The sequence below is a fragment of the Colobus angolensis genome, unplaced genomic scaffold (genome assembly GCF_000951035.1).
Source record: "Colobus angolensis palliatus isolate OR3802 unplaced genomic scaffold, Cang.pa_1.0 Scaffold149, whole genome shotgun sequence".
Lineage (NCBI taxonomy): Eukaryota > Metazoa > Chordata > Mammalia > Primates > Cercopithecidae > Colobus > Colobus angolensis.
This window is the reverse complement of record NW_012114588.1, coordinates 3,097,522-3,110,046: the sequence shown is the minus strand read 5'-3', so window position 1 is coordinate 3,110,046 and position 12,525 is coordinate 3,097,522. Positions and strand designations below refer to the sequence as shown.

The 12,525-nt window shown below is 53.9% G+C and overlaps 1 protein-coding gene across 1 annotated transcript in view; it reads right to left on the bottom strand.

Moving 5' to 3' along the window:
* Positions 1-12,525, bottom strand: part of LOC105507373 (chromosome unknown open reading frame, human C1orf167) — a 29,176-nt gene that overhangs the window by 6,464 nt on the left and 10,187 nt on the right. Inside the window, 8 exon segments of the mRNA XM_011935833.1 lie at positions 1,073-1,217; positions 3,400-3,608; positions 4,324-4,478; positions 4,587-4,743; positions 7,071-7,245; positions 8,079-8,254; positions 11,450-11,627; positions 12,065-12,177. Of these exon segments, the coding sequence (XP_011791223.1) occupies positions 1,073-1,217; positions 3,400-3,608; positions 4,324-4,478; positions 4,587-4,743; positions 7,071-7,245; positions 8,079-8,254; positions 11,450-11,627; positions 12,065-12,177 (1,308 nt within the window).

The following is a 12,525-nucleotide window of genomic DNA, read 5'->3' as shown; positions in this document are numbered from 1 at the left end:
AAAACCACTCTACACTCTTGTTCCTAAAACTGCCAGCAGTATTCTGATCTTATTTAACAATAACATGTGAGTTACAGACTAGTATTATCTGCTTTAACATTTACCTACTTAGTCTATGCTAAGAAGAGCAAAAAAAAGCGAGACTCCGTCTCAAAAAAAAAAAAAAAAAACCCATCTACACCCTCAGATGCAAAAGCACAGACGTCAGCCATTCTGTAGCCAACAGTTCACTGCCCCTATGGGGACACTGAACATTCGCATTTGTACTGAACTGTGGGAGGAGCCATTCTGCATCCCTCTGCTTGGTTTTATAATGTGCATTCATAAACTGTATACATGTTCCACCAGAACATCTTTACTTAAATGAAGATTGCACTCTCTTCTCTTAGCGATGGTGTACAGCAGACATCTCCTTGCTGTAACTCCTCACAATGGGCATTATGGTAGATTTCCGAGGAGTGGATTTCTCCTTTTTTTTTTTTTTTGAGACGGAGTCTTGCTTAGTCACCCAGGCTGGAGTGCAGTGGCACAATCTCGGCTCACCGCAACTTCCACCTCCTGGATTCAAGTGATTCTCCTGCCTGAGTGTCCTGAGTAGCTGGGACTACAGGCACCTGCCACCACACCTGGTTATTTTTCATATTTTTTAGTAGAGATGGGGTTTCACCATGTTGGCCAGGCTGGTCTTGAACTCCTGACCTCAAGTGATCCACCTGCCTCGGCCTCCCGAAGTGCTGTATAATAGGCGTGAGCCACTGTTCTCAGCTGATTTCTCCCATTTTAATCATATCCTCTAAAACCAAAGAACTGACCTGGCCAGGAGCTGGACTCCCAGGGCTTGTTGGGGCCACAGGTTAGGGTTGGGGTTTGCCACCACTCCCAAAATAGATAATAAGGTGTCAGTGGTCATGGTCCTCTGTCTCTGGGCTAGGGTCTCCCTTCATGCCCCTTTTTTCCCAGGCCATAGGCCTCCGATCTGGGCCACCCTCTGAGCTTCCCACCCCCTGGGTGCTCTTCTTGCTATTCCTTGGGTGGGGAGGACCAACACCCTCCCACCCCCAGGCCCACCCACCTCTGCAGTAGCAGTTGCTCTGGCCGGGTCACTGTGCGTCTCTGACGAGCTGCTGCCTGCTGCCAGCTCCGCAACACAGCCCTCTGCAGGCCCTGGAGGTGGACCTGCACCCATGTCTGGCACTTTTCATGCAGGAACTGCTGTCCTGGGGCCAGAGAGATGCTGAAGAGCCACTGGGTGCTCACCCCAGCCTCTCCCCATGAGTCTCTGCTTAGCCAGACCTTCGCCCCCTACCAGGTGGGAACAGACGAGGCCGCCCTGACTGTCTGTGTTAAAAAGCCTCTATTACGGGTGTCCGGCTGGTGACCAGGCCAGCCCAGCTCATAGAGTTGTTGGGTTTGTTTTTGTTTGTTAATTTTGCCACAAGGTTTTCGAATCTGGAGAATTCCGGTAAAAATCTATTTTTCTTTTTTTCTTTTTTTTGAGACAGAGTCTCACTCTGACGCCCAGGCTGGAGTGCAGTGGCCCAACCTCGGCTCACTGCAACCTCTGCCTCCCGGGTTCACGCCATTCTCCTGCCTCAGCCTCCCGAGTAGCTGGGACTACAAGCGCCCACCACCACGCCTGGCTAGTTTTTTGTATTTTTAGTAGAGACGGGGTTTCACTGTGTTAGCCAGGATGGTCTTGATCTCCTGACCTCGTGATCCGCCAGCTTCGGCCTCCCAAAGTGCTGGGATTACAGGCGTGAGCCACCGTGCCCGGCCCAAAAATCTAATTTTCAATTTTTCTGTAAAAACTGGAAGTTCTGGAAACACTGGCTCAGTGTTCCCGCTGGGGAATGACTGGGCTGCATAAGCAGCTGTCCCCAGCGGACAGGACATGACTTTCCAGAACAACCACAGCCCTGCCTGCCAGCATTAACGCAATGTGTTGGTGTAGTGGGCAGCCTCCAAGATAGCATCCTGTGTTCCCGTCCTGGGCAATGCCCCGCCTTGAATACGGACTGGGTTTATTAATTTGCTTCTAAGAGACAGAATTTGGCAGAAGCAATGGGATGTCACTTCTGATATCAGGTTATAAAAAGATTGCTTGGGGCCGGGTGTGGTGGCTCACGCTTGTGATCCCAGCACTTTGGAAGGTGGAGGTGGGTTGATCACTTGAGGGCAGGAATTCGAGACCAGCCCAGCAACATGGTGAAACCCTGTCTCTACTAAAAATACAAAAATTAGCCAGGCATGGTGGCAGGCACCTGTAATCCCACCTACTAGGGGAGCTGAGGCAGGAGAATTGCTTGAACCCAGGGGGCGGAGGTTGCAGTGAGCCCAGATCGTACCACTGTATGCCTGGGCAACAGAGCGAGATCGTCTCAAAAAAAAAAAAAAGAAAGAAAGAAAGACTGGTTGGGCCATGCAACAGCTCTTTTTGCCCAGAGGTGAAGACCCAGACAGCAAGCCTGCCTTGGGACTATCCCTCCTCCCTTCACTGGCCACATTCCTCAGGGCTTCTAACACACCGCACCCTCAGCCAGCTCTGCAAATCCAGTCCTTCCCACTGCCCTATTTTGCTGACCCCTTCCCACACCTCAACTTCTCTCTCCATTGCTCTGCCTGCTGAGCCCTCCTTACCTCCTCCTGGGACCCTCCCTGACTAACTCTACCGGCCTCTAAGGGCACCATGATTCTGCCCACTTCTCCCCCAGCTCAGGGCTCAGACCAGTGACTCCTAGAGGCCAGGTGAGGATAAGGATGAAGATTAAGGTGATGAGGTAGGGATACATTATCCCCATTTTACAGATGTGTAAGCTGAGACTCAGAGAGGTTAAGTAGGTTGTTTAAGGTTCACACAGCCAGGGTATGGAAGAGCAGGGATTCAAACTGCTCTTCAAGACTACAGAGTCCAAGCACCCAGGTTCTGCTCAGCCACCCGACTCCTGGGTGTGCCCTGTGGGGATCTCATCACCAGACTTCGCTAGGGGATGGGAGGGTATGGGGGATGGTGAGGCACTCTGCAGAGTCACTGTTCCTCTAGGAAATTTCATAGCTGAGGTCCATTCGTTTACTCATACATAGCACAATGTGTAAGAGTTGGTCGGCCTGTTTTCTTTGAACCCAGCTAAGTCAGTGTCACAGCTCAGCGGACCTCTCTGATCAACTGCATTTGTTATCTATGGCTGTGTAACAAATTACCCAAGTACTTATCAGTTTTAAACCACAGATGTTTGTTATCTCACAGTTTCTATGGGTCAGGAGTCCAGATGTAGCTTAGCCTCTGCCTCAAAGCCTCCCATAAGGTTACAGTCAAGTTGTTGGCCAGGGCTGCAGTCTGGGTCTCGGACAGACCCTGGCCCTGCCCTCACCTGCAGTGCCCCCAACCCAGTCTCCACTCACCCTGCCAAGAGGAGTGCCAGCGGCATAGGGCATCTTGTGTCAGTCGCCAGCCCCGCTCCTGGGCCCACCTCTCCACCAGCCGCGACTGCACCAGCCGCCGACGCCACAGGCCCAGCACAGCCCTGCAGCTCCGATCCCAGGCCCAGTGGGAAGCCAGCTCTCTCCAGGCCCCTTGGGCTGTTGCCCAGCGGCTCCAGCTGAGGAAGATGCTGGGAAAGGGAGGGTCCACCCTGAGGATGGCCACTGCCCCCCAAATCCCACGCCAGCCCTGCCCCGCCCTCCTCTCTCTTCCTCTCTCCAGCAGTGGGGGGCTCTGGGTGACTCTTCTGTTTCCATTATGGGAGGGTGGGTTGCTGGGGACTGGAGGGGCCAAGCACCTCTCCGAGGGTCATGATGACTAGTTGGGGGGATAGGGTGGGACTCTAGACCCCCACTGCCAAGTCCTGTGCTCAACCACTAGCCATAAACATTGCTATGGACTGAGCACTCACAACGTGCCACACACGGCACTGGGGAATGTTTGTGCCCTGCCTCGCCACTGCCCCACTGGAGCGAGTACTATTAACCCCATTTTACAGATAGGCAAATAGAGGCACAGAGAAGTTATGCAACTTGCCCAAGATCACACAGCCAGTGAGAGGCAAAGCTGGGATTAGAACCCAGGGAGACCAACTCGTATGCATTGTGCTTATAAATGAATAAACCTCGGTTGTGAAGTCTCCAAGAGGAGCAGTGACTCTGTAGAGTGCCTCACCGCTCCCTGACACCCTCTCAGTAGGACAGGGCAGGAAGACAGGAGGAACTGAAGCCCCCTGAGGTGCAGACCCCAAGGGGCTGCTTCTGTGAGGGCCAAGGGTAGATGGGAGAAGGGGCTGGGAAACAGTAAGTCCATAGAGTGGTGGGCGGATGGGGAGGGGTCCCTACCGCCTCTGGAGGGTATGCTGGTACCACCTGGCTGTGCCCTGGAACTGCTGGGCCCGTGCCCGCCAGAGCAGAAGGCACTGCCCCTGCTGCCGCTGCCCAGCTGCCCACAGAAGGCTCCCCTGGAGAGTATCCGGGAGGGCGGGGGCCCTGGGAACCTGGGGAAGGAGGTGTGGAGTCCTGGGTCCCCCGCCCTGTCCCCTTCCCACAATCTCCAACCACCCACCCCTACCTGCCCAGCCCCTCCCCACCCACCTACCTCTCACCTTCTCCAGAGAGCCTTGGGATGTGCTGCTGCCCATTGGCTTCAGAGCCGAGGGGGTCTTGGTGTAGCTTGATGTGGCATCTGGGCCCAATGCCCTCATGCGCCACCATCTCAGGCTGCGCTGCAGCATCCGCTGCTGCAGGCCCTGGAGGAAGGAGCTAGAGAAGGGGCAAGTGAGTGCCCAGCCCAGCGTCACCCCCAGGCTGGGCAGGGTGGCCAAGCAAGGGCTACCCCACCCTGGCCGCTGTGAAAGAGATGGGCTGGAAGGGTGCGAGACACTGGGCTAGCATTCCACACTGCCGCCCCCCACAGCGGCTGCATGCTGGGATCACTGGGGGCTTCAAGAGACACCGATGCCCACCAGGGTCCCATCCCTAGATTCTGCTAGATTCTGACTTAATGGTCAGGGTACAGCCTGGGCTTCCAGACTTTTCTAGAGTTCTCTGAGTGACCTCAGTGAGCAGCTGAGACTGGGCTGACTGGGCTAATGCTTTTTATTTTTTTTTTAGACAGGGTCTGACTCTGTGGCCCAGGCTGGAGTGCAGTGGCACAATCTTAGCTTACTGCAACCTCTGCCTCCTGGGCTCAAGCGATCCTCCCGCCTCAGCCTCCCGAGTAGCTGGGATTACAGGTGCGTGCCACCACGTCTGGCTAATCGAGCTAATGCTCCACCTGCATTACTGGCTGGCCTCATCATGCTCCGGGCGCGGGCTGGGAGCCCACGCAGCTGATCAGAGATGGAGCTGAGCTCCAGGCCCAGGGACCCCAGACGCCAGGGCCCACGCCCACAACCACACCAGTACTTCTGCCTCCACTCACTTATAAAAATAAGAAAGCTGAGCCTGGGGGAAAGTCATTTCCCCAAACTCCAGATAGCAGCAGACTTGGGATTCATCTAGGCCCTGGAGGGTGCCCCGGGAGAGCTGCCAGGAGATATCAACTGTGCCCTGAGGTCCAAAGGCCAGAGGATGGGCTGGAGAGGGAGGGCCTGGGGGCTGTGGGGTAGGCATGTGAGTAATGAGTAGTGCCCTCACATTCTGAAAGGTCACGGTGAATTGAATTCTCCTGGACTTGCAGGGGTACACTGAAAGAGGCTGAGGGTCCAAGTGGACCATGTGGGTATGTGGTTTTCAAGGACAGAATTCTTTTTTTTTTTTTCTTGAGACGGAGTCTCACTGTGTCACCTGACTAGAGTGCAGTGGCATGATCTTGGCTCACTGCAATCTCTGCCTCCTGGGTTCAAGTCATTCTTCTGTCTCAGCCTCCCAAGTAGCTGGGATTACAGGTGCTTGCCACCACGCCTGGCTAACTTTTGTATTTTTAGTAGAGACGGGGTTTTGCCATGTTCGCCAGGCTGGTCTCGAACTCCTGACCTCAGGTGATCCACTCGCCTTGGCCTCTTAAAGTGCTGGGATTACAGGCGTGAGCCACTGCGCCCAGCCAAGGACAGAATTCTTTTTTTTTTTTTTTTTTGGAGACGGAGTCTTGCTCTGTCGCCCGGGCTGGAGTGCAGTGGCCGGATCTCAGCTCACTGCAAGCTCTGCCTCCCGGGGTTTACACCATTCTCCTGCCTCAGCCTTCCGAGTAGCTGGGACTACAGGCGCCCGCCACCTCGCCCGGCTAGTTTTTTGTATTTTTTTTAGTAGAGACGGGGTTTCACCGTGTTCGCCAGGATGGTCTCGATCTCCTGACCTCGTGATCCGCCCGTCTCGGCCTCCCAAAGTGCTGGGATTACAGGCTTGAGCCACCGTGCCCGGCCTAGAATTCTTAACCCTGCAATTGCTGGCCTCCATTCCTCCTGACATCCCCTCAGGGAAGCTGGCTGCTCCTGATCACCACCCTCCCCTCACCCACAGCCTTTGTCTGGGCTCTGAATTCCAGCAGTGACCATCTTGTGTAGGGGCAGCAACAAGGTCTCACCACAGGACCTTCTTGCTCCTGACTCCCACTGGGATTTAGAGCAACCTGCTCCAGCCCTCTGAGCCTCACTTTCTCTAGTTGTGTAATGAGGCCGATGGGGGAGGAGATAAGAGCTTGATCCCTGGCTCCTGCCCTTGTTCCTTTACAGTATTTATTCCGTGCCTGCAACATGCCAGGCACCTGCAGGGAGCTGGGAGCCAGCAATGACAGCCAGACAGACATGGTCCCTGCCACCAGGGGACTTGCACTTGGCAGGGAGACGGGCATTCACTAGGGTTCCGGCCACCCCTGTAGAGCTCTATGTCTGTGTCTCTGGCAGCCCCCTGGCCCCCAGTGGACCTCTGCTCAATCATTGTGCCAGTGTCCCTAGGCCACCTCCCAGGGCCTGACATCGGCTGGGCACCACAGTGTGCCAGGGCCTGTGCAGGGCCACGGGGAGGAGTGGGATGCAATTACTGCCCTATGGGACATTCCTCCCGCATTCGTCCTGGCGCTGAGCACTGCTCACGTGCCCACACCACAGTCCCCAGGCCCAACCCCAGGTCACAAGCTTGGGGACACCTACTTGGCCCACTGGCACTGGAAAAGCCGCGACTTCCACAGCAGCAGCGCCCGGCAGAGGGCCAGTGTCCGGCAAGCATCCTGCAGAGAGCCCCGGCCTTGCTCCTGCAGCCCTTGGGCCTGGCCCACTGTACCCAGGCCACAGGCTGCAGGGCCTGCAGTGTGGAGGGCCTCACGTCCTGAAAAACCATCAAGAGGCCAGTCAGCTGCCCCCCCCACTGACCTCACTCTGCCCACAGCCATTGATAGCTGCTGCCTCGGGCCCCTCTTGGGAGCTCTCGTCTCTTGTCCCCTCCCACCGCTTCCAAGCCCTCCCCTCCAGGTTGCCTCAAAGATCCCATCTTCCCCAGTTAAGTGCTTTTTTTTTTTTTTTTTTTGCTCTTGTTGTCCAGGCTGGAGTGCAATGGCGTGATCTCAGCTCACTGCAACCTCTGCCTTCTGGGTTCAAGCGATCCTTGTGCCTCAGCCTCCCGAGTAGCTGGAATTACAGGTGTGCTACCACACCGGGCTAAGTTTTGTATTTTTAGTAGACACAGGGTTTCACCAGGTTGGCCAGGCTGGTCTCGAACTCGTGACCTCGGGTGATCCACTCTCCTCAGCTTCCCAAAGTGCTGAGATTATAGGTGCGAGCCACTACACCAGGCCCCCAGTTAAGTTTTGGGGTAGGGGTTAGGGCTGTGTGTCCCCCATCACACCAGGAGCTTCCCAAGAGCAGGGCCCACATCCCTTCCAGGCGGGATCTGGGATAACCAGCACCGAGAAAGCCTGCAGTGGGAGGAACAGAACCAAGTTTCTCACCCACAGCAGCTCTCGATGGGACACAGGGATGTGGCTCAGCCGGGGCCTGCCCACTTTGGGACCCCTCCTGCACCCTCCCAGGACTCCGGGCTGCCCTCCTAGAAAGCCCCAGTTCTACCATCTCCCACAAGAATTCACATATTCAACTAGGGCCCACTGAAGATAGGGGATTAAGTGACATGGTTTGCTGGGGCAGAAGCCAACCCTAGCTCACCTGCTTTCTGCCGGCAGAGGGACAGCTGGGTCACCTTTGCCCCATCTGAGTCCCGGAGCTGTTTCATCCGCACCCACTGTTCCAGGCATTTCCTCACGGTCCCCGTCCGGCGGTCAGCCAGGTGGTCTCGGTACCGGGACCCTCTTTGCACGAACTGCTGCCAGGCCCCGAAGCACCTGGGAGAACAGAGGGAAAATACCCATGTCAATTGCAAGGTCTGATGACTGCGGTTCCAGCTGCCTGCCATTGCCAGACACACTATCCAGGCCTTGGGCAAGCCACTTCATCGCTCTGCGCCTCCATATTTTGTTGTTGTTGTTGTTTGTAGACAGAGTTTCGCTCTTTTGCCCAGGCTGAAGTGCAATGGTGTGATCTCTGGTCACTGCAACCTCTGTCTCCTGGGTTCAAGCGATTCTCCTGCATCAGCCTCCAGAGTAGCTGGGATTACAAGCATGCACCACCATGCCCGGCTAATTTTTTTTTTTTTTTTTTTGTATTTTGTATTTTTAGTAGAGATGGGGTTTCTCTGTGTTGGCCAGGCTGGTCTCGAACTCCTGACCTCAAGTGATCCAGGCGCTTTGGCCTCCCAAAGTGCTACGATTACAGGCTTGAGCCACCGTGCCCGGCCAAGCCTCTGTTTTCTCATCTGTAAAATGGGGCTGCTTTGAAGATGCATCGCACGTCACCTGCTCAGGCCATGACACTATCACCTCTGGCAGCATGGTGGCCTCAGCAGCCTCTGACCTGGCCTCCCTGCATCCACTCTCAGCCTCCTCCAGTCATTTCCTATTCCGTAACCCAGTGGTGTTTTTCCAATCTCAAATCAAATCATCATAGTCGCCTGCTAATCCTCTAGTGGTAGCCTCCTTGCTCTACCATCAAATTTCAACCCCTCCCCATGGCCAACAAGGCCCCCACAGATTTTTCCAATCTCATCTTCAACTACCCTCAGCCCCCCTACCCTGTACTAACAAGGCTCCAATTCGGCTCTGCTACACCTTGGGATCTTACCCTCCTGGCCAGAGGCCTCTGAACACTCTACCCTTCTCTGATCTCCCTCCACCAGGCAACTCTTCATCCTTCACATCGACACCGAACCTTGGTCTAGGTCAGCTTCCTGTGCTAAAAGTTCTCACAGAAAACTACACTGGGGGATGTAGTCAGCAAAATGCAGAGAGTGAGAAACTAGCAGGCAAGCAAGTTGGTTTCTTCAACAAATAACATGCAATAAAAAAAAAAATGAAGGGGAGCCTATATATAAAGATTTTAACAGGCCAGGCATGGTGGCTCACACCTGTAATCCCAGCACTCAGGGAAGCCGAGGTGGGAGGATTGCTTGAGCTCAGGCTGGAGTGCAGTGGTGTGATCATGGCTCACCAGTGGGACTCTGTCTCTACCAAAAATTTTAAAAATTCGCCAGGCATGGTAGCTCACATCTGTAATCTCAGCACTTTGGGAGGCCAAGGTGGGTGAATCGCTTGAGTCCAGGAGTTCGAGGCCAGCCTGGGCAACATGGCAAAAAATTAAATCTCTACAAAAAATTTAAAAATTAGCCAGGTGTGATGGTACACACCCATAGTCCCAGCTACTTGGAAGCAGAAATGAGAGGATCCCTTGAGCCTAGGAATTTGAGGCTACAGTGAGCCATGATTGCACCACTGTACTCCAGCCTGGGTGACAGAGTAAGACCCTGTCTCTAAAATTTTTTTTTAATTAAAAATTAAAAGACTTGAATGACTTAGCAACCAACTGCCATACATGGACCTTATTGCAAACTCTAACACAATATATACTTGTAAAACAATTAGAAATGTGAATACTGGCCAGATATTCGTGACTACTAAGGAATAGCTGTTTCATTATTTTTTAGGTGTGAGAGAGGTATTGTGGTTATGTATTTATTTATGTATTTCTGAGATGGAGTCTCACTCTGTCGCCTAGGCTGGAGTGCAGTGGCACGATCTCGGCCCACTGCAACCTCTGCCTCCCGGGTTCAAGGAATTCTCGTGCCTCAGCTTCCCGAGTAGCTGGAATTACAGGTGTTCACCATTATGCTCGACAAATTTTTGTATTTTTAGTAGAGACGAGGGTTTCACCATGTTGGTCAGGCTGGTTTCGAACTCCTGACCTTAAGTGATCCACTTGCCTCGGCCTCCCGAAGTGCTGGGATTACAGGCATGAGCCACTGCGCCCGGCCAGTGGTTATGTTTCTAAAGAGTCCTTATCTTTTAGAGAGGCATGCAAAAGTATTTATGGATGAAATGGTATAATGCATGGGATTTGCCTCAAAATAATTTGGAGCGGGGGATGTATTTGGAGTACACATGAAACAAGCTTCAAGAGAGGCTGATTTTGTTGAAGCTGGGTGATTGGCGCGCTGGGGTTTATTATCCTATCTGCTCTACTTTTGAGTAAGATAAAAATGCCCCACAGGGCCGGGCGCTGTGGCTCAAGCCTGTAATCCCAGCACTTTGGGAGGCTGAGACGGGCGGATCACCAGGTCAGGAGATTGAGACCATCTTGGCTAACACAGTGAAACCCTGTCTCTACTAAAAAATACAAAAAACTAGCCAGGTGAGGTGGCGGGCACCTGTAGTCCCAGCTACTCGGGAGGTTGAGGCAGGTGAATGGCGTAAACCCGGGAGGCGGAGCTTGCAGTGAGCTGAGATCCGCCACTGCACTCCAGCCTGGGTGACAGAGCGAGACTCTGTCTCAAATAATAATAATTACAATAATGCCCCATATTAAAAAGTTAACCACCAGGAAGCAAAAAAAGAAACTCATAGATCTGTGTTCCTTCTCTTCACAACACTTAAGCCAGGTGGTACTCACATACACCCTTGGGACTGCCAGTTTCCTGTCTGTCCCCCCACCAGCCACGGGTTCCACTGTGATGATGGGAAGAGGTGGGAAGCTGGGACTAAGCTTTGCTTATAACCAAATCCCAGCCAGTGGGGCCGGCTAGCATGTTCTAGGCATGCTCAGTTGATGGCTGCTTTCACTTCCCATTTGCATCCTTGCCTCTCAATACTAGGAGTTAAGAGCTGACTTAAAGGGAAGTGGGGGCCAGGCACACTGGCTCATGCCTGTAATCCCAGCACTTTGAGAGGCCAAGGTGGGCAGATCACTTGAGGTCAGGAATTCGAGACCAGCCTGGGCAACATGGTGGAACCCCCGTCTCTACTAAAAATACAAAAAATTAGCTGGGCATGGTGGTGCGTGCCTATGGCCCCAGCTACTTGGGAGGCTGAGGTGGGAGGATCGCTTGAGCCAGGGAGGTGGAGGGTGCAGTGAGCAAGATGGTGCCACTGTACTCCAGCCTAGGTGACAGAGTGAGACCCCATCTCAAAAAAAAGGGAAGGGCGCCCTACCTGCACAGCCAAGCTCTCTGGTGCTGGGGGCTCAGTGTGGCCACCCAGGCTGCACCTGCAGCAGTAAAGTGCCAGGCATGGGGGAAGCTCCCTGTCGTCTGTGTGGCCCTGGTGGCCTTCTGCAGAGTCTCCCTCTCCTGTCTGGTCCGTTCCTTCTGTTGGCACCACAGGAAGAAGACTAAGGAGGCAGGGAGGAGGGAGAGAAAAGAGAGAGTAAGCAGACGGGAGGATCCGAGCCAAGAGGGGCCCCTGACACGTGGGGTGCCTGTCTCCCCCATCTCTGAGTAAGTTAAGTCTAGCTCCAATACTCCAGCCTCTGGTGTGGGCCTGCATCAGCATATCAGCCCAGAAATGCAGGCCGTGCTCTTTTCATGCTGTGTGTCCTCAAACTAGTCGCTTAACTTCTCTGTGCCTCAGTTCCCCATTCGTAAAATGGGCACAATTCCTCTTGGGGGTCACTGTGAGGCTCAAATGAGATTGTCTCTGGGAATGTGCCAAAGCAGATGCACAATAAATGTTCACTTACCCAGGGTCCCCCGCCCCTGCCCAGTGCGGAGCTCAGGCCCTGCACATCCAGGCTCCATCTCCCTGCTTTCCCAGCACCCCACATCTCACCCGACAGTTGCAGGGCCTCCAGTATCTGGACTCTCTCATCTCTGCTGTCTGTTCTCTGCCCAGGATGTGACAGAAGCCACTGAGCTCTCTCCTCTTCCCTCAGACTTCCTGGACTAAAAGTGAAGTTGCCCATAGAGAAGCCGATGACCTGGGAGGGAGGGCACACGGTCCCAACCTGTCCACCCTACCCCAGGCAGATGCGGTCTGCCCTTGGGAGCAGGGGGCGCTGAGTCCCCCTATCCTCTTCTGGACAGTTCATTTTATGTCAGATTTAAAAGCTATTGCTGGGGGGAGGTTCTGCTCTTGATTTATTCTCTTTAATACTATTTGGATTTTTTTTAAACAACAAACCTGTATTAAAATAAATATCGGCCGGGCGCAGTGGCTCAAGCCTGTAATCCCAGCACTTTGGGAGGCCGAGACGGGCGGATCACGAGGTCAGGAGATCGAGACCATCCTGG